The sequence below is a fragment of the Phalacrocorax aristotelis genome, chromosome 19, assembly GCF_949628215.1.
Source record: "Phalacrocorax aristotelis chromosome 19, bGulAri2.1, whole genome shotgun sequence".
Lineage (NCBI taxonomy): Eukaryota > Metazoa > Chordata > Aves > Suliformes > Phalacrocoracidae > Phalacrocorax > Phalacrocorax aristotelis.
Genome location: NC_134294.1, coordinates 9,247,157 through 9,264,860, shown reverse-complemented (window position 1 = coordinate 9,264,860; position 17,704 = coordinate 9,247,157). Strand labels below are relative to the sequence as shown.

General features: G+C 57.1%; 2 protein-coding genes and 1 long non-coding RNA gene across 3 annotated transcripts; 1 reads left to right on the top strand and 2 right to left on the bottom strand.

Moving 5' to 3' along the window:
* Positions 1–90: 90 nt before the first annotated feature.
* Positions 91–5,212, bottom strand: ZBTB48 (zinc finger and BTB domain containing 48). The gene is made up of 10 exons (XM_075113911.1): positions 4,694–5,212; positions 4,359–4,600; positions 3,512–3,623; positions 3,029–3,121; positions 2,590–2,676; positions 2,033–2,187; positions 1,371–1,507; positions 786–950; positions 566–654; positions 91–468 (listed from the first exon to the last, which is right to left on the bottom strand). The coding sequence occupies exons 1-10, from the start codon at positions 5,135–5,137 to the stop codon at positions 172–174; spliced, it is 1,821 nt and encodes a 606-aa protein (XP_074970012.1). The 5' UTR covers positions 5,138–5,212; the 3' UTR covers positions 91–171.
* A 992-nt stretch (positions 5,213–6,204) lies between these two features.
* LOC142066478 (uncharacterized) lies at positions 6,205–6,980 on the bottom strand. Its single transcript, XR_012663718.1, has 2 exons — positions 6,871–6,980; positions 6,205–6,481 (listed from the first exon to the last, which is right to left on the bottom strand). It is a non-coding gene; the product is annotated as an uncharacterized LOC142066478 (long non-coding RNA).
* A 537-nt stretch (positions 6,981–7,517) lies between these two features.
* On the top strand, positions 7,518–14,255 carry NOL9 (nucleolar protein 9). The gene is made up of 12 exons (XM_075113910.1): positions 7,518–7,744; positions 7,817–8,042; positions 8,238–8,365; positions 8,553–8,691; positions 9,115–9,211; positions 9,930–10,027; positions 10,805–10,966; positions 11,162–11,450; positions 12,216–12,327; positions 12,682–12,859; positions 13,479–13,612; positions 13,927–14,255. The coding sequence occupies exons 1-12, from the start codon at positions 7,553–7,555 to the stop codon at positions 14,050–14,052; spliced, it is 1,881 nt and encodes a 626-aa protein (XP_074970011.1). The 5' UTR covers positions 7,518–7,552; the 3' UTR covers positions 14,053–14,255.
* Positions 14,256–17,704: the final 3,449 nt, after the last annotated feature.

Sequence of the window (17,704 nt, the reverse complement as noted above, 5' to 3'; positions counted from 1 at the left end):
AGACCCAATTATAACTCCATTGTAGCTTCATTTCCCTGGAACCTGGGGTGGGAGTGTTGCGGGAAGGAGGGGAAGGGGCGGATGCACAACTCAGAACAAGCGCGGCCAAGAGCGGCTCCAGCCTAACGCTTTACTGTGTTTTGGTAGGACGGGTGCGCGCAGGCGGGCGCGCTACGTTTCACAGTCTTCAGGAATCGTCGTCGTTATAATTAGCGATTGCTCGATCACATCTGCTGTAGAGAAGTTCTCGTTTGAGCAGAGTCTCTGCACTGGGATCTCCTCGGCCAGGGAGCCGCGGGACAGGGACTCGACGATCACCTCGGCCGAGCCCACCTCCAGCTCTGGGGGCGGCTGCAGTGCCACCACCACGGCCTTCTCGTCCTCGATGATCAGGTTCCGCAGCTTCCGCTGCCGGGGGTTGTAGTTCTCCACCCGGTCGTGAATCTCCATGTGGCGCCTCAAGTGAGCCTGCAAAAGGAAGAGGCACGATAAGGGGCCCAGTGAGGGCCGGCTCCCCTGGTGCGGCGCACTCCGCGGGGGTCCCCGGGGCCAGAGAAGGCCTCACCTGCCGCGTGAACTTGTAGCCGCACTCAGTGCACTCGAACTTCCTCACGCCCTTGTGCCGGCGGACGTGGACACGCAGCTGTTCAACAGCTGAGAAGGGAAGCGAGAGCCCGTTGGCAGCGGCACCACGCCGTACACGCTCGCAGCGACGCCGACCCGCGCCACGGCAAGGAGGGTAGTTTCTGAAGAGCCACATGAAAGCTCGACGCCCTGGCCGTTACCTTTGAATGTTTTCCCACAGATCTGGCAGAAGTGGGGCCTCCCCTCCTGGTGCCGGCTGGCGATGTGCCTCAGCAGGGGCCCCTTCTCGGTGAAGCGCTGATCGCAGAACTCGCAGCTGAAGGGGCGCTCCCCGGTGTGGGTCCGGTTGTGCTTGTCCAGGCTCGCTGCCGTTCACAGGAGAGAGGAGGAGAGGTGCGGGTCAGCAGTGCAGCACGTGGCCCCCGTCCCAGGGCTCAGGTACGAGCCACGCCGCAGCAAACACTGCGCAGGCACGGTGCAGTCGGTCTGTGCCAGGCTGGTTAGGAAGGCTTAGAAGCACTACAAGCAGCAGCCTGCTGGTCCGGGCTAACCGTTACCAGGGAAAACTTGTCAATCTCTTCCTCTTTTGTGCCACAAGGGTAACAGAGGTAACAGGAACGTGCCTTCCCAGTGCTAGCATGTGCTCACAAGAGCGTGGCTTTGCTCCCTGGGAGGAAGCGGGCAGGAGGAGGTGGGTTTTGCAGCATGGCTGCTTTCTGGAGGTCTGGGATGCCAGAGCACAATGCTCTGCAGGACCAGCCCCAGCCACGTGCCCAGGGGAATACCTTGCGTCCTGAAGGTCTTGCCGCAGAGGTGGCACTGGAAGGGCTTCTCGCCGGTGTGCGTGCGCAGGTGCATGTTGAGGTTGGCTTTCTGCGTGAAGGCGTGGTGGCAGAACTCGCAAACGTAGGGCCGCTCGTTCCTGCGGGCAGGGAAAGCATTCCCTTCAGCTCTGCCTTGGCCAGCCTCAGCCCCTCAGGTTAGCTGCTGCTCCTCACCCAAAGTTCTAATTAAATCCTACTTCAACTCATCTCAAACTGAAGTATTTTGGAGGCCCACAGATGCTATCCTGCAGCCACAGGCTCCCAAGCTGGAGCCTCCCACGCCTCAGGCATTATAACCAGCCCAGAAAACATAACGCCAAGGACGAGTGTGGCGAGCTGCTGCGTGCTTGCCACTTCAAGAACCCGAGTTAGCTGGGCTGTTGGGCCTCCCTTATCGCCTGCATTACTACAGTCACACACTCATAGGAAGTGCCGACTGCCTGCACTTCCTTTGGAAGAGAAAAGCAGAATGCCAGCTGGCCCCCCACCAGATTTCTGGCAGAAGTTTCAGCCCAGCACCTCCAGGAAAAGGGGTGCTTGCTGCCCTCCCGCCAACGCCTCTCCCCAGCACCACCCAGCCTGGAGGGCCAGTGACAGATGGGAGGACACGGGTGACATCCTACCTGTGCTTGGCCTTGATGTGCATCTGCAGGCCGTTGCGACTCGAGGCCCTGTGCCCACACTCCTCGCAGACAAACAGCTTCTCTCCCCGGTGCTTGAAGGCCTCGTGCAGGCGCAGCTCTGTCCGAGACAGAAAGCACTTGGAGCAGGTTGAGCACTGCAAGGCCACAGGAGAGCGCGGGGTTAGGCAGCTCGCCCAGGCGCAGTTCGCAGCGTACGCCCACGACAGACCCACTCGCCACCCAAGACCCGTCCCTCCACCTGCCCACTGCTGAGTGGGGGCCCTCCCCGTGGCCCGCTGCGGCAGCACCCCCAGCTCCAAGACACCTTATGAGATGAGACAGCCTGACAAAAACAAAATGCTGGTCAATGCACGGGTCTGTGGGCCAAAAAAAAAAAGACAAGGGCTGCTCCTGTACCCAAAAATCCTGTTTCCAGAAGCTCTGTAACTCCTCGCCTCGCTAAACAGAACCAGACAGGACAACGGGTGCCATTCGCTAGGCCGGGCCTGAGCACAGTATAATCTCCTCAAAACCCCCCTGCCACCCGCTCCCCTTACCGCATGGGGCTTTGGGGCGCCATGCAGCTTTATCATGTGGCTCTGCAGGTCCTTCTTCTGCATGAACTGCTGGGCGCAGGAGGAGCACTGGAAGACAAGGAGATGGGGGTCAGCTTCCAGCCACCCCCCAGCCAACGATTTCAGCGTGAGGAGAGGACCGGCAGCATGCCGGTGCACCAGGTAGGGGAGCACCATTCTGATGTGGAACACAAGACCCTGGTAAGGCTGCAGAAAGCATCTGGCTTTGGTGCCTCCCTGGAACATGTTCTGGCTCAGAGATGGGGAACGACCCTCAGCGGCTGCCACAGACCAGGGAAGGGAGCCGGCCCCCTTGACGGGTTGGGCCAGGCTGCCCCGAAACAGAAAGGCTTGCCCCATCTTCCTTCGTGCTGGCATCTAGCAGCTATTCACAGGGATGTCAAAGGCAGGCGCTGCTGACCTTGTAGGGCATCTCCCCCGTGTGCGACACCATGTGCAGCCGCAGCTCCATTCGCCTCTTGAACACCTCCTGGCAGACCGAACACGTGAAAACCTGCAAGAGACGGGGAGGGCATTGGCTTCTGCAGAACCAAGAGCCCGACGCGAAGCCCACAGCAAAGACCAGCACTTGGCACTCAGGCACTGGGACCTGGTTATGATGTTTAACCCATGCCCACAGTGATCTGGATCTCTTTATGGTACACAGACTATCCTCATGTGCTTGAAAGAAATAAAGTGAGAGTCATCTGGTAAATCAGACAAAAACCGCTGCTGTCCTCATCGAGAGAGCGACTATGGGGCTCCCGGCTGCGTCACACGTGCATGAGATGTTTTTGTTTGGTAGCCAAGTGTGACGTGGACTGTGGCTGGAAAAAGGCTCTAATTCTACTCCTGCAAAATGGCACCTGCTTTCCAGGCTGCCGATGGCAGATTCCAGGCGTACCTGCTCAGATCGATTCATGCAATTTCTAGCTTCGTGTTCCAGGAGATTCTCTTTTCTAAAATAACATTTGCCACATTTGGAACATTCAAATGGCTTTTCTCCAGTGTGTTTCCTAGGGGGAATACAAATGGAGAACATCCGTCACTGCCAGTCCAACAGCAGAGACGTATGAAAAGGCCCGGCGAGGACACTGGGAAGGGAGAGGGAAGGACCAGGCAGCTTTTACACACACCCCCCACCCCGCGCCAATATGCACAGTTGCCCGAAAGCCGCCTTTTATGCCAGCTTTACTGATCCTGTCAGAGCGCGGTCAAGCTGTTGGTGCCCGCTGCACCCTGTGAAACCTCAATTTTGGAGGGCTGAGTTTCGCCCCTTGCAGGACAGCGAAGCTGGAGCTCATGCCCTTGCTGCAGGCACCCGCTTTGCTCTCAGTGCCTGGCCACGCCGGAGCATTCCCCACAGCCCAGGCAAATTCCCTCACAGCCCATGCTGACTGCGAACGCCCAGGAGGACGATTTGCCATCATCCACCTGCAGCTGGTGCGTCCCCTGAAAGAGCCCCTCAACACCCTTTTTCTGAGCTGGGCTGGCTCCGACCCCTGAGAGCAGAAGCCCAGGACAGTCACTGTGGGGTTTGGAGGCAAATAAACCCCCCAGCTCAAAACACCCCTGCCCCAGGGCCAGAGGGGGCCTCCGCCTCCATACCGGGGGACGCCGGGGCGGTGAGTAGTGGGCACAAGCATGGCCCTTCACCCACTCCCCATGGAAGAGCCGTGGGAAGGGGCAGAGCCTGGCAGGGCGAGTCCCTACGCGCGAACGCAAGGGGAAGGAAAAGTCGGAGCGTTTACCTGTTGTGCACTTTAAGGTAATATTTGCTGAGGAAGGTTTTATGACATGTGGGGCACTCAACCGGCACCGCTGTACCTTTTCTGCTCCCCGGCGTCCCCGCCGCCCCCTGGCCGCCGGGCACCTTCCCCGGGGGGGGGTTCTTTTTGCTCCGCAGGGCTTTTTTCTCGGGAAGGGAGTCGGCGTCGCTGTCACCCAGCCCGCCATCGCGTGCCGCCGCCTCCTCCGGGGCCGGGGGGGTGGCCTGCGAGGGAACAGGCGGCCGTCACCGCGCCTCCGCCGCCGGGCGGGCAGCTGACCCCCTTCCCCTCCCGCCCTCCCGTGCCCCCTCACGCACCGCCTGGCCGCCGGGCTGCGGGGGCGCCGCGGCCGCGATCTCCGCCTCCCCCGGGCGGCTGGCGGCGGGGGCGGCGGCGGCGCGGCGGGGCCGCTGGCGGGGGGCGGCGGGGCGGAAGGCGCGGCAGAGCGCCACGGCGTCGGGCACGCCGAGCTGCTCGGCGGCGGCCAGCAGGCGGGCGCGGTTGTGGGCGGTGAGCGCCAGGCGGCCGGTGTAGAAGAAGTCGAGGAGGAGCTGGAAGGTGTCGGCGAGGCCCTCGGGCAGCGCCACCGGCCCGCCGGGGCCGCGGGCGCGGAAGAAACGGGAGCAGCTGGCCAGCACCGGCCAGTGGGCGCGGAACTCCCGCCCGCCCACGCCCAGCGTCGCGTCGCAGAACTGCCCGGCCGCGCGCTGCCGGTTGAGCTCCCGCAGGACGCGGACGCTGTGAGCCGCCGCCGCCGCCATGGCCGCGCCGCTACCGGGCCCAGCGCGCCGCCGCCATCTCGGCAGCGCGACGGACGCGGCGTAAGGACGCGACGGATGTGACGTAAGGAGCGCGACGCCGCGGACGGAGGAGGGGAGGGAGGCGGCGGGTCGCGGACCGGGACCGGTCCCGCCGCCTCCCGCAGAGTGGAGATCAGCGGAGCCCAGGACGGGGATTCGAGGGTCCGGTTGGAGCACGCTTCGCTCCTTTCCCAGGCCCGCTCGTCCCTCCCGCAGGACCGGCACCTCAGAGGTCCGCGCAAGACGCCAGAGGCACCTCACGCACCCGGTAAGAGATCTGCCCCTGTGGAGCACAGTGAGCGCTGCCCGCTCCTTCCCCTCGGGCGCTTCCGAGCCTTGAGGAACAGGGTGGGGGGATCTTTTCCCAAAAGCCCCCCTCGGCGGACTTCCCCAAGGTCCGAGGCTTGGGCTGGGAGGCACAAGGCCTGCAGGAGCTCAGCTGGGCGAACCCCGGCTCAGGGGCGCGTGGGCTGCGGCTGGGACGGGGCTTGTGCGTCCAGCACAAGTGAAGGCTGGGACCGGGTCTGCAGCAGCCCCCGCTTCTGCTGCTGGGGTGTGGGACGACAATGCTGACCCGCCGCGTCTGGGGGCTCCCCGCTCCCTGGAGATAGCAGTTTCCACCCCACTCAGCCCAAGCGTGGGTCAAGGCTGACCAGCTGCCAGCAAGGGGTTTGTCATTGTGGCTGGTGACTCAGAGACAGGAGATTCCTGCCTCCTGTCCCACGCGGGGGACTTTTCCATATGCCAGCTGCTGGTGACCATGTGGTGCAGAAGCCCCCAGTGCCATCTGGGGCACAAAGGCTACCACCGGGTTGAATTTGCCCCCAGAGGATGCAGTGCAGGAAACGCCCGTTAGCCCGGACATCCCTTGTCTGCTGGCCGCGGGAGAAGGGGCTCTGCCGGCGCCACTTCTGCTGCCTGTTTGACTGCCTGGGCCGACCTGTGGGCAGTGCTCCCTGGAAAGTACAGGGTGTGGGCTTTGCATGCCCATGGGTAAGCAAACAGGAGTCAGACCAACCGCTTTGAGGTCAGCTCAGAGGTTTTTACTGACCACAGGGAGGAAGAGAGAGCGTGAGGGAAGAGGCTGTGGGAATGGCAAGATGGAAGCAAGGAGCTGACAGAAGGAAAAGCAGGGTGCAGGCAGGGAAGCCAAGCAGGGACAAAAGCAGCCCCCTGGGGAATACTGACCCGATCTGTTCAGGAAGGTTCCTGACAGGCAGGCCATGCAGTTGAAGCAGCATCGGTGGCGGCTCCGCTGCAGCAGCTTCTCCCCTGGTTGACAGGCCTCGGAACACACCAAGGAGCCTGTTGGGAGCACAGCAAGGGTCAGGCAGGCACGTGGGGTGGGCGGCAGGACACCTCGCCCAGGCCTGGCAGTGTTTGGGCAGCTTGCTGCTGGCTTTTAGGACAGACCCTGGGCAGGAGCCAAGAGCTCACCACATTGTGGTTCTTACAGAGGTGGTGGGAAGATAAAACTGTTTAAAGGTAAAAGTAGGAGCCTTTCTGGTTCACGTGCCCTGCTTGGTTTTTGGAAAGATGAAAGCTGAGGCTCAGAACATGGATCACCCCCCCATGCTGCCTCCGTCTGCCCTCGTTTTTGTCCTGCTGTGGGGAAATACCCCAGAACTGGTAGTGTGGGGAATGTAGCTGGCTCAGCACTAAGCAATAAATAAGATCTGGATGCAGAACAGTACCTGTCGATCTTTTGTGTGTCACAGGATTTTGGCCTGGTCAACACTGAGCCTGTCAGGGTTCATACTGGAAGTTCCTGTCACACTGAAAGCCCAGCTCGGGCCTCTCCACCTCCAGATGACGGTGGCAAAGCCTTTAAGAACGTCCCCGTTGGCATCAAGAGAGATGCAGTTCTTGTACTTGCTTGATTTTTTCCTAGGAGCTGTGAAACAGAAGACTAGAAGAAGAGCTTGCCACCGACCTTCCTGGACAAGGGCGTGCAGCACGGTGCGGAGGCTGGCGGGCTCCGAGCAGGTGTCATTGATGTCGTAGCCCAAGGTGACGTTGGGGAGGAGGGCGCTGGAGTTGTTTATCTCCTGCACGGCAAAGCACATGGCCTGGGCCGGGCAGTAGCTGTGGCTCTTGAAGGTGGCGGCGCTAGGCGGGCACAAAAGTGGTTTTCAGGGAGGTAAAAACCGCATTTTTGGGGGGAGAACAGGGCGACGCGGGGCGGGGGGGGCCTCGTCGCAGCCCTGCAGCAACGGCTCGCAACCGGGAGAGGCCGGCCGGGCGTTCGCCGCCGCGGCCGCTGAGGGCGGCAGAGCGGGGCGGGCAGCGGTGTGGCGGGGCGGCGCCTCTTGCCGGGGCGGGCGGCGCTCGGCCGAGGGGCGGCCCCGGAGGAGGCGGAGGCAGGCTGCGGCGGCCATGCCCGCGCGGCGCGGCCCGGCGTCCCGCCGCCCCCGCCGGGCCCCGACCCGCGGGGGCCGGACGGAAGCGGCCTGGAGGGAGTTCGCCGCCTCCTTCACCCGCGCCGGCATGGTGCCGCCGGCCGAGGCGGGGCTGGCGGCCGTGGAGGCGGCGGAGGGCGCCGCCGTTCTCCTCCTGGCGCCGCGGCAGGTGAGCGCCCGCCGGCCCCGCCGTTCCCTCCCTCCCCTCTTTCGCCGTCTCACCGCCCTTTTCCCCCCGCAGGCGCTGACCTTCACCGGGAAATGCCGCTTGCGCTGCCTCTACGGCGCCGTGCGCCTCCTGGGCTTCGCCGTCGCCTCGCACCAGCCGGGGCTGCCGGTCTTCTCGCCGGCCACCCACTGCGCGCTCACCCTGGAGGCGCTGCCCGCCGCCCACCCGCCTGCCGCCGACCTCCGGCAGCTCCGCGCCGCCGCCCGCGCCGCCATGCGGGCGAACAGCGTCCGCCGTCGTGAGTGCCAGCGGGGGAGGGAAGCGAAGGGTGGCCCCCGGGCCCGCCGGTTGCGGGACGCCATTTTGCGTGCGGAGCGGTGCGGGGAGGCCGCCATTTTGCGTGCGGAGCGGTGCGGGGAGGCCGCCATTTTGCGTGCGGCGCTGCCACCGTCCCTTAGCGCGGGCTGAGGGCGGCGCTCTCCCCCCGTTGCAGAGGCGCGGGTGAAGGTGATGGCGCGGTTCTCGCCGGAGTGCGCCGTGGTGCTGCTGGAGCACCTGGACACGCCAGTGACACGGTTCCTGCTCAGCCACCTGCCGCTGTCACGGCTCTTCGAGCCCCAGGTGAGACCCCGAGGGCGTCGTGGTGCCCGCTCCGCCCCGCGCGGCAGCGCGGATGTCACGCCCTCCCCAAAACAGGCCTCGTGCGGAGCGAGAGGCGGCCGCCCCGCTCAGCGTGCCTGTCAGTGTCCAGCAACGCAGCCTCGAGGCCTTACGCACACCTCTCAGCGTTTTATCTGCTCTTCCCCAGAAAAAGGAAGAAGCCAGCTTCACGCCGGAGGACGCCGTTCTGGCTTCTGTTGGCATCGTGAAGTGTAGTCCTGACCGTGGGCTGCTGGTGTCGGAGAGCATGTACCTGGCCCTGGAGGAGCTGATCCAAGCATGCTGTGGTGAGTGGCATGTGCTTGGTGAGTTTGGGGGCTTTAGTAGTCTGAAGAAAGGAAATTCGTAAGGCTTTTCGTGAGTTAAAGCTAGGTTGAGCGTGCCTTGTGGCAGCGCTGGCTGAGGGTTGTGTTTTTCTCCTGAATAGCAGGAGTCTTGAGCTTTTGCATCGCCTCAAGTGGGTTCGTGCCTCTGCTGCCCCACAGGCAGCTCGCTGCTGTAAAGGCACTTTGCAGTCTGATGTCAAAACTCTCATTTTGCTCTCTTTTGTAGCGGGTAGAAAAAACACCCCTGTGTTTATCCAGGAACATCTAAAATACTGTGAGCAATTGGAGTTCATACATGCTGTGTTTTAGTGCTAGGGATGTAAACAAGGCACACCTGAATAACTGACAGCATCGGTCTATTTCAGAGTATGTTTGTTTTTCCAGCGGAAGATGAAGGTGTCCCGGTGATTCTGGTGTGTGGCCCAAAAAACACTGGGAAATCGACATTTAACAGATACCTAATTAATCTGTTACTGAATCGGTGAGTCTTTTTGTGTTCTACAGATTCTTAAGTACTGCATGGGATTTAGGAGAAGGAAAAACTGCCTGCCAAGATCCTCAGAAAAGCTGTTACTGCTGGACGGCAACTTATCTTTTAAAAACAAATAAACTAACAAAAATCCAGAAAAACAGGCATTCTTGTCTTCGGTTCCTTTCAGAAGAGTTGACTACTGAAACGTTACTATTGAAATACTAATAAATTGCTGTCTTGGAGTATGTGAACTAATTGGGCACCAAGCAGTTAGGATTCAGTAGTGAATTGGGGGTTAGAACACTTAAAAACACATAATAAGTTATAATTTGTTAAGGTCTTCGAAGATTCTTGGCAGAACAAGGTGTAGAAGCTTATTCTCCTGACCATTGCGTGCTTAAAATAAAGATTAATAAGTTTATAAATCTCAAATGGCTGGTCTTAGGGTGCCCAGTTAATATGGGAGAGGTGGTACACTGGTTAGTACCACCTCCGATTATATGGAGCTATTGTAATATAATACTGAACTGTAGGTGAGCGTTTTACGTTCTTGCTTAATACTCCCTCCAGTGGGGGAAGGAGAGAGACAAGTGGTGGTTTGATTATGTTCAAGAATTTAATTTTGATGACCTGGAACAAAATCAGATTGTGCTTTTGATGTGTTCCAGGTCGTGTCCTGTTTCTCTTATTTTAGTGGACACTAACATACAGGCTTCTCTCACTGCAGCCTTCCCTCGGTTGAATATATGGAATGTGACATAGGTCAAACTGAATTTACGCCGCCTGGATGCGTGTCATTAAGTAATGTAATAGAGCCAATTCTTGGTAGGTGTTTTGCTATTTTCTGCAGTTGCCTGCTTCATTTCCAGAAGGTGCTTTCTGCATAGAGGCTGACCTTCAGGGGAGGTTGCTGCATCTGTCAAAGGTGCATATAGAAAACAAAGGCTGTAAAAGTTTTCTTGCTAGAAGCATCTAAGCTCCACATGAAAGTCTTGCTGAGTAACATGCAGCTATTCTCCCTTTTTTTTTTTTTTTTGTTTTAAAGAGAGGAGAAGATAGTTGTTTATAAGGTGGTAGAACAGGCTGTGGCATTTCAAAGTGGATTTTCAGCCTTTCAGATTTGAAAGGTCTCTTTGGGAAAGTCTTTCCCAGTTTTTAGTATCCGTAGATAAAACTAACTTGAGAAATATGAAGTGGATCCACATCAGTTGTGGACTGTTGTTATGAGCGTAAAAAAACTAGAGCCAGAGAAATTGCTGGTATTTGTGGATTTGGGTTGCTGTCTAAAAAGGATATGGCCAGACTCCTTTTGGTTAGCCTGTCATGGAAGTTTGTTGTTTTAAAATTTGCAGTTGTGTAACCAGTGATTAAAAACAAACAAACGAGGAAAAAAAACCTGAACCCCCAAACAAACAAAACTCCTAGCCTGGAGTCTTGCAAGTGACAGAATAGTTTCTCCACAGGTGCTGGCTGTACAAGGACTGTTAGCATGTGAAAAGAGGGCAGATTTTGGAAGGGATCGAATGTAGGTGCTGCAGGGATGGGAATCTTTTAATCTGACTTACTGAAACCACTACAGATTTGCTGCTTGTTTTTTTTCAGGTCCACCGTTCACACATCAGCAAACACCGCGTAAGATGGTGTATTATGGACAGACCAGTTGTGAGCAGGACACGGAAAGATACCTTGATGTCGTGAAGTACGTGTTCAGCTCCTACAAGAAGGAAGTGCCTTTAGTCATCAACACCATGGGCTGGGTGAAAGGTAAACAGGATAAATCTGCTCTCAAGAGGTGATGTGGAAGGAAAGTAATAATCATAGCAGTATACCACCACACTTTCTGGAGAATCCCAAACCCGAAAATACATCTTACCCCTCTTGAGCTAGTACTGGGCTTCGTAACAGTGTTCCAACCTGTTTATGCAGTGGCAGCAATCGTGTTTTCTCTGCTCCCTAAAGGTGAGGGGTTGCTGCTTCTGATTGATATAATTCGGCTGTTGTCACCCAGTCACATTGTTCAGATGGATGTGTACGACTGGAAAGCTATGGCTCCGCTCACCCCAGAGTACGTGCATCTCACTCCTGGCCTGTACACCAAAGGCAAACAGCAAGGCAAATGCAAGCAGATGGGTGCGAGTGGAGCAGAGAACTGGAAGCCCTCTGAAGGGGAGGGAGATGCATTGGCTCCCGAGTATAAGTTGCTGTACGTCCATCCAGAATTCCCTCGAGCAGGGGTTGCCGGTGAAGCGTAAGTAGAAAGTTTAGCAGTACGTAGTGGTCAGTAGGCTTAACAAAATCGTGCGTAGTCCTGACGGTAAAGGCTCTTGCTTTGCTTTGGCCTCCAGAGCTCCATTAAATCGGTCAGAGCTTATTAGTTTACTTATTAGGGGGTTATGTTAGGGTGTTGTTTGTTTGGGGTTTCTGGGTATTTTGTTTGGGGGGAGGTTTGTGTAGGGTTGGGTTTTTTTAGGTTGGAGGGGAGGGGGTTGTTCCTGCTCTACTTGGCAGTGACTGCTGTCAGTTACTTTTACACTGGGCATGACTTCCACCAGGAATCATTGAATATTGTGTCTCCTTTTTTGTTTTTATAATTGGGAGGTTTCTTACCCATTTCTTACAGACCTAGATGACGATCACATTATTTCTTAATTTCAACAAATTTATTGCTCTGTCTCCTGACTGACTGACTGACTGAGAGGTGTGTGGACATCAGGGTTGGAGAAGGGAGCCGTTATCTAATTACAGACCGTTTTAAAAAAAAAAAAAGCAGACACCACCCTTGTTAGGTAATGCCTTTTTAAAGTTGAAACAGTGCCCTAAATCCTGTGATCCCTTAGAGGTAATAAAAACATAGCTCTAAATTGTCCTCAACAGTAGAAGTTCTAAAAGCTAAACTTGTGTGAAATAGCAGCTAATACTGTATGGCAGACTTGTGAATGTCCAGGGTATCTGGTTTGAATCGCTGCGTGAGGGTGTGCTGCCTTTCCTTGAGTTGTTGCGGTTATTCCTGCAGGCGAGTACACAGCGGCATCTTGCGTGACATGTCCATACTGGGTTACCTGGGTCAGCTGCAGTCCCCGGACATAGGGGCGGTGCTTCCGTTGCACAGCCTCGTGCCGTATCAGGTAAACGGGTGTTTCCGAAAGGCTCGGAGATGTTGCAGGGAGCCCAGCTTGTAGCAATTGACAGTTCTGCTTGTACTGCGAGTGCTCTTTGAAAGGGGGAAACGCTCTGTAATCTGCAAAAGCATAACGCCTTTATTCAGTGCATCTAGAAGTGAGGGTTTTGATGAGATGTCAGCGTGGCACGTATTTTTGTGTGTGTTTGGTGGTTTGTGTTGAAACTGTTGTGTTTGCCACTGAGATAATGTCTGTAGGTGTGGGTTGGGAGCTTTCAGGGTTTGTGTGATCAGCACTACCTCGGAACCCAAATCAGTGTTGAGTTTATGATACAGTTCTTCTTCTTTTTTTACCCCTCAGGTTCCTTTCAGTGCTGTTGCCCTCAGGGTCATTCACACCGATGTTGCTCCTACCAACATCATGTATGCAGTGAACGCCAGCTGGGTCGGGCTCTGCAGGATACCAGATGAAATCAGATGCCAAACCGACGGGCCGGTCTTGCTGACGCAGACGCCGGTCTGTGACTGCCTTGGCTTTGGTGAGCGAGCCTGGGAAGCCTTGAGCTGCGTTCTCACTGTCGCGCTTTGACAGAGGGGTTGCAGAGCAGCAGAAAAGTGGGATGAGAGAAAAGAATAATCAAGTGTTCTCTTCTATTACAAGTTGTGCTTCAAGTCCTTTGGTTTTCATTAACTTGTGGTAAGAACTGTGGGGAGTGTCACTGAGCAGGGCCTTTTGTAGCTTGCTTCTCTTGCTCTTCCGTAACTGGACAATTTACTTGCTTTCTGGATTCACGTTCTCAAAAGCAGATTCCATGGGGCTTATGCAAAATTCCTTTAGTTGTGTGTCAGTTTCCTTCTACGTCTTGATTCAATACTGCGGTTCTGACCAGGAGTTTGATGCTGAGCTCCTTGAGTTTCCGTAGGAATGTGCCGATGAGCAGGGACAGGCGGTGTGGGAAGTTAGCCATTGGTCTGTTCGCTGAGATACTGGAAAAGCGGGATACAGCAATGCAGGTTTTTCTCAAGATGTCTCAAATCTGCCTCTTGGTTCTAGAAGAGCTGTTTATCCAAAGAGCTTTGGCTGCGTCGCGTTATACAGCCCAAAATGATGGGCTGGAGTTACGACTGAACTTTGTGGTTTTGGTTTTTTTTCCCCAGGAATTGTCCGAGGGGTCGAGATGGAGAGGAAGCTTTACCACGTTCTGACGCCCGTGCCTCCGGAGAACCTGAGGCTAGTGAATTGTCTGCTCCTTGGAAATATTGCTATCCCAAACTGCGTTCTCGTGGGCCAGGTAGGAGCTGCATGGGTAGAGGGAGGAAGCTGGCTGAGCTTAGGCTGCCTGGCGGGTTTTCCATTTTCTTATTTCTGAGGCTTACACATGCCCGGAGATGTCTGAGCATTAGCAGATGGTTCTCTCTCGACGTAGTTGTCCTTCATGTGTAGAAACGGGGGAGATCGTGTTTCAGATACCAGAGCGGGGTTTGTTCCGTGGCAGCTTGCTCCTTTCCACCAGTCTGCTGTGAGGCTGTAGAGGAAAGCACTTCCCATTCTGTTGAAGATACAAGTTCTTAAAGGTGTTTCTCATTTTGTTCTTCCTCCCTTCAGCAAGGAGTTGAGGGAGAGATCCCCTATGTCACATCAGATTATAACTACAGCATCTTGGGCTCTGGGAAGCTGAAGAAGAAGCATTTCAAGAGGAGGGAGTATGCGTTCGAGTGTGATTACGCCTGAAGCCTTGGGGGACCCTGGACCATGGGATTTGTTTTGTACAGGGACTGACAAGAGCCAGGTGTGGTCACAGAAGCCCTGAGTGCTACAGAGCTCTGAGAGAGCCTGGACAGTGTCTGGTGTAGATACTACAGCATGTCCATTTTGATAACGTTTTATATTTTCAGTTTGTATTTTGGCATTTTGTAATAAATATGTATTAAAAGCGTTGGTTTAGTTTGAATTTCTTCGTCGGCCTGTGTTGACTTGGGCCCAGCTGATCCAGGCGCAGGTGGTTACCACTGAAAGCGCTCTCTGTCGTGAGTCAGAAGCGGTTCTCCGTTTGAAGTCTCGCCTTGGGGTAGCTCTGGGTTTCGGAGAACGATCTGCGGTGGCGTGAGCGTTACTTCACGGTAGCCCTAATGGCGCTGGGCTGCTCGCGGTGGTTTGGGGAAGAGCCCGTGCTGGTGGTTCCCTGCCTGGTGCCGCAGCTCGGGGAGGAAGGAGCAAGTTAGTCCTCTGTCTCCCTGGGTGACCGCAGGGACAGCCGCTGGAGGGAGTCAGCTGCTCGCCGCTTGTCTGCGCTGTCACAGCTTGCCTTGGCGACGGCCCCACGCAGCCCTTTGCGGGGATGCTGCTTTTTTCCGCCTCGCGGCTGGCTCTGGCTGCGTACCCTGTTGCTATGGCTTAAGTTCAACGCGTGAGTGCTGGTCTGGGAAGAGCTCTGGGTCTAGCTCAAACGTGGCGCCCAGCTCCATCTGAATAGGCTGTGGTCCGGGTAGAGGCTACAATGGGATGAAAGTGGGCAGGAACTTGTTACCCGTGTGCTGCACGGAGCCCCAGCGTGCTTGGTCTTGCCTGACTCGGTACCTGCTCTTTGCCCCGCTGGGAAAGACTAGAGGAAGTTTGTTTTTGGTTTTGTTTCTTTCCAGCTCTTTGCTGGGGCAGCGTTTTTCTCCCGAGTGAAGATGAGGTTGGTGGGACTCACGCAGAGGTGAGTGAGCGTCTCGGGCTGAACTGAGGACCTTTCTGGGGAAAACCACTTCTGAATGGGTCGTGTTGGCACACCAGGCGTTTAATGGATCCTTGACTGCAAAACCAAGCTGGCTTCCAGCTGCGGTTCCTGCTAAGGTGGTGTCGCTCTGCCCATGCCCCAAAAGCAAGGGGACAGTCCGGCCCTGGCGTCTGCAGCCCCTCCGAGACAGGTGCCCGTTCAGATGCCCTGTGGCCAGGTCTCTCTCGTGGAGGAAGGAGGGATGCAGCGTGCAGCTCAGCGCCGGATCTCTGTGGCTGGCGGCCGCTGTGGGCGTGAGTAATCTGTGAAAAATGCTTTTATCTGGTGCGCAAGATTTCCTAGTGCTCCAGAACTGCATACCTGTAAACGAACAAATCAATTGGGACAACAAGCGGGAGGGGGACGGAACCAGAGAGGAGCTGTGAGGGGCTGCACAGCACTGCTGCCTTTTAAAGAGTTAAAGCTTTAACTTAATCCAGGCCTAATTATCCCCATCTGGCTGGGTCTGGCAGTGAGGGAAGGACTTGACCCAAACAGTGGCTAAAATAGAGGGGCCGTCATGTAGCCAAGAGGAAAATCCCAAGCAGGGTGAGGTGGGGTTTCAAGACATGGGAGAGTGGGTGGAAAAGGTGCCAGGAAAGGTGAGGCAGGTGAGTGGCGCAGGTGAAACCCAGCACCGCAACCCCCACGGCTGAGCATCCCCCTCAGTGCTGATGCCAGTGCCCCAGCATCCGCCTCACCCAGCCAAGGGCAATGGCCCTGGCTGCCGGCCGGGCAGGGGGACAAGCGAGTGACTCCCGTGGGCCTGTGCTGAGCCTCAGGTGTCCGGTTTCAGACCTTTCCGGGGGGGGGACACCAAGCTACCGGTGCCTGCTGGGGCAGGGGGATGCATGGTGCAGCCTCGGGCAGGGGTCCCGCGCTGGCTCCTGGCACTCAGCGTAGGCCTGCCTTGAGGGGGAGAGCAGCAACGGGGTGGCGGGGGGCTTCAAAGTGTAAACATCGGCGTATCACCCCACCGGCGAGGGTGGGGACGCTTGGTACTGTGATCGATCGGAAATTGGTTTCTTAGCACTTAAAGCATCAAGGATGTGATAAGTAAAGCAGGATTTTTTTTTTAATAAGTTAACATCTATTAACTTTTGAGCAACAATTTTTAACTTCTGGCTACCTTTTCTGGCAAAGGGTGCCAGCTGGCACCTTCGGGAGAAGATGCTGTTGATGCGGATGAGTTTGGGGGCTGGGATGGTCTCAGCATGGCTGATAGTCCCAGTGGTGCTTTGTTTTCCCCATTTTAGGGAGAGCTTTGCATGGGGCAGGACAAAGGTGCCATACTTTGCTGCCTTTGCAGGTTTTAAGCCCTTTCCCATTTGCTTGGATTTAGTGGAGAAAGACACCCCCCCTAAAGACCCTTGGCATTCCCTGCGCAGGCTGGGGGCCCCTGGCCTGCCCATGGTGTGGGGGTGCAGCTGGGGCTTGGGGCAACACATTCCTGCCCCCCCCAAAAGCCATCCGACAGCAGAGCCGCCGAACAGCCCCCTCTTCATGCTGATTATTTTAATCACAAGCGCGTCTTGTCTCCGTGGCCGAATGTCTTTCATAGACGGCGGAAAGTGAAATTTGTGCAATGTCTGTAGGAGGCTGAAGAAAGGCCCTTTGTGCGCCCCCCGCGCGGGCGCTGGGCAGCCTCCAGCGGCACCCTCTGCCGCCCCGCGGCTCCCGGCCGCCGGCATCAATGCGCCGCTTGTCCAGAGACCGGGACCCACTCTTAAAGCAGGAGCCGGGCTCTCCCGGCTAGTCCCACCGGTGGCCCTGGCGGGGCGGGTGCAGCTCCGGGGGGCCCCCCGGCTGCGACCCCAGGATGTTTCTCTACTGGAGGAAGCGGGGTGCCTACGAGCTGGAGGCTTTGCCCGCCGGGCTGGCTGGGCTGGAGTATGGGGCGGTGGAACGCTTCTCGTGGAGCTCCAGCCTGGACATCAGCGAGGAGCTCGGGGGTAGGTGGCTGGGGGAGCGTGGGGGGCCGGTGAGCTGTGGGCACTCGTGCTTGGCCAAAAAGCTCCAGCCATGGCCATGAGGGTGAGGGGTTGGGGGAATCTCTGGCCACAGCAGGGATGCACTGGGCAATGCGACGTAGATGCTGCAGTGGGGTTGCTGTAGGTGCAGCTGGGGAGCACCAAGTAAAACCACCCTGTGCTGCCGGTACCACTCCTTCCCGGCACAGACGGATATCTGAAACAGTGAGCTGCTGCGGCACTCTCTGGTGCAAGCACGGTCCGGTTTCAAACTTGTTTGCCGTCACTGGGAGAGCTGGGTGCGATAACACAGCCGGCAGCAGCAGGAGGAGGAGCAGGTGACCAGTTGGGGAGAGGAGCTGGTGGGGCAGGATCCCTCCTCCAGCCCCTGAAGTGTCCGGACGGGACCCGGACACCCTCCTGCCTCTGCTGGAAGCTGGGGCTCCCTCGGCACGCTCCCTGCTGAGAAGCTCCCACCCAGCACACCCAAGGCCCTGGTGCGTGCGTGACCTGCCGCCAGGGTCAGCGTTTGGGAAGAGCCGCGCAGCTCTTGCCGTGCCAGCGGCTGCGGTGTCGGGCTGGTCCCTGGCACCGGGGGACTCGAGTGTTCGGTGAGTTTGGAAAACTTTCCCTTGGGTGCGTGAAAGAATTT

What these genes read in the sequence shown, in the direction of transcription:
- ZBTB48 (XM_075113911.1), bottom strand. Translation starts at nt 5,137, where the DNA reads ATGGCGGCGGCGGCGGCTCACAGCGTCCGCGTCCTGCGGGAGCTCAAC. An exon ending in CACATCAAGGCCAAGCACAG is followed by an intron (nt 1,508 to 2,032) that starts GTAGGATGTCAC and finishes CCCTGCCCGCAG; the next exon opens with GAACGAGCGGCCCTACGTTT. An exon ending in GCTACAAGTTCACGCGGCAG is followed by an intron (nt 469 to 565) that starts GTGAGGCCTTCT and finishes TTCCTTTTGCAG; the next exon opens with GCTCACTTGAGGCGCCACAT.
- NOL9 (XM_075113910.1), top strand. Translation starts at nt 7,553, where the DNA reads ATGCCCGCGCGGCGCGGCCCGGCGTCCCGCCGCCCCCGCCGGGCCCCG. An exon ending in GCTGATCCAAGCATGCTGTG is followed by an intron (nt 8,692 to 9,114) that starts GTGAGTGGCATG and finishes TTGTTTTTCCAG; the next exon opens with CGGAAGATGAAGGTGTCCCG. An exon ending in GCAGGGGTTGCCGGTGAAGC is followed by an intron (nt 11,451 to 12,215) that starts GTAAGTAGAAAG and finishes TTATTCCTGCAG; the next exon opens with GCGAGTACACAGCGGCATCT.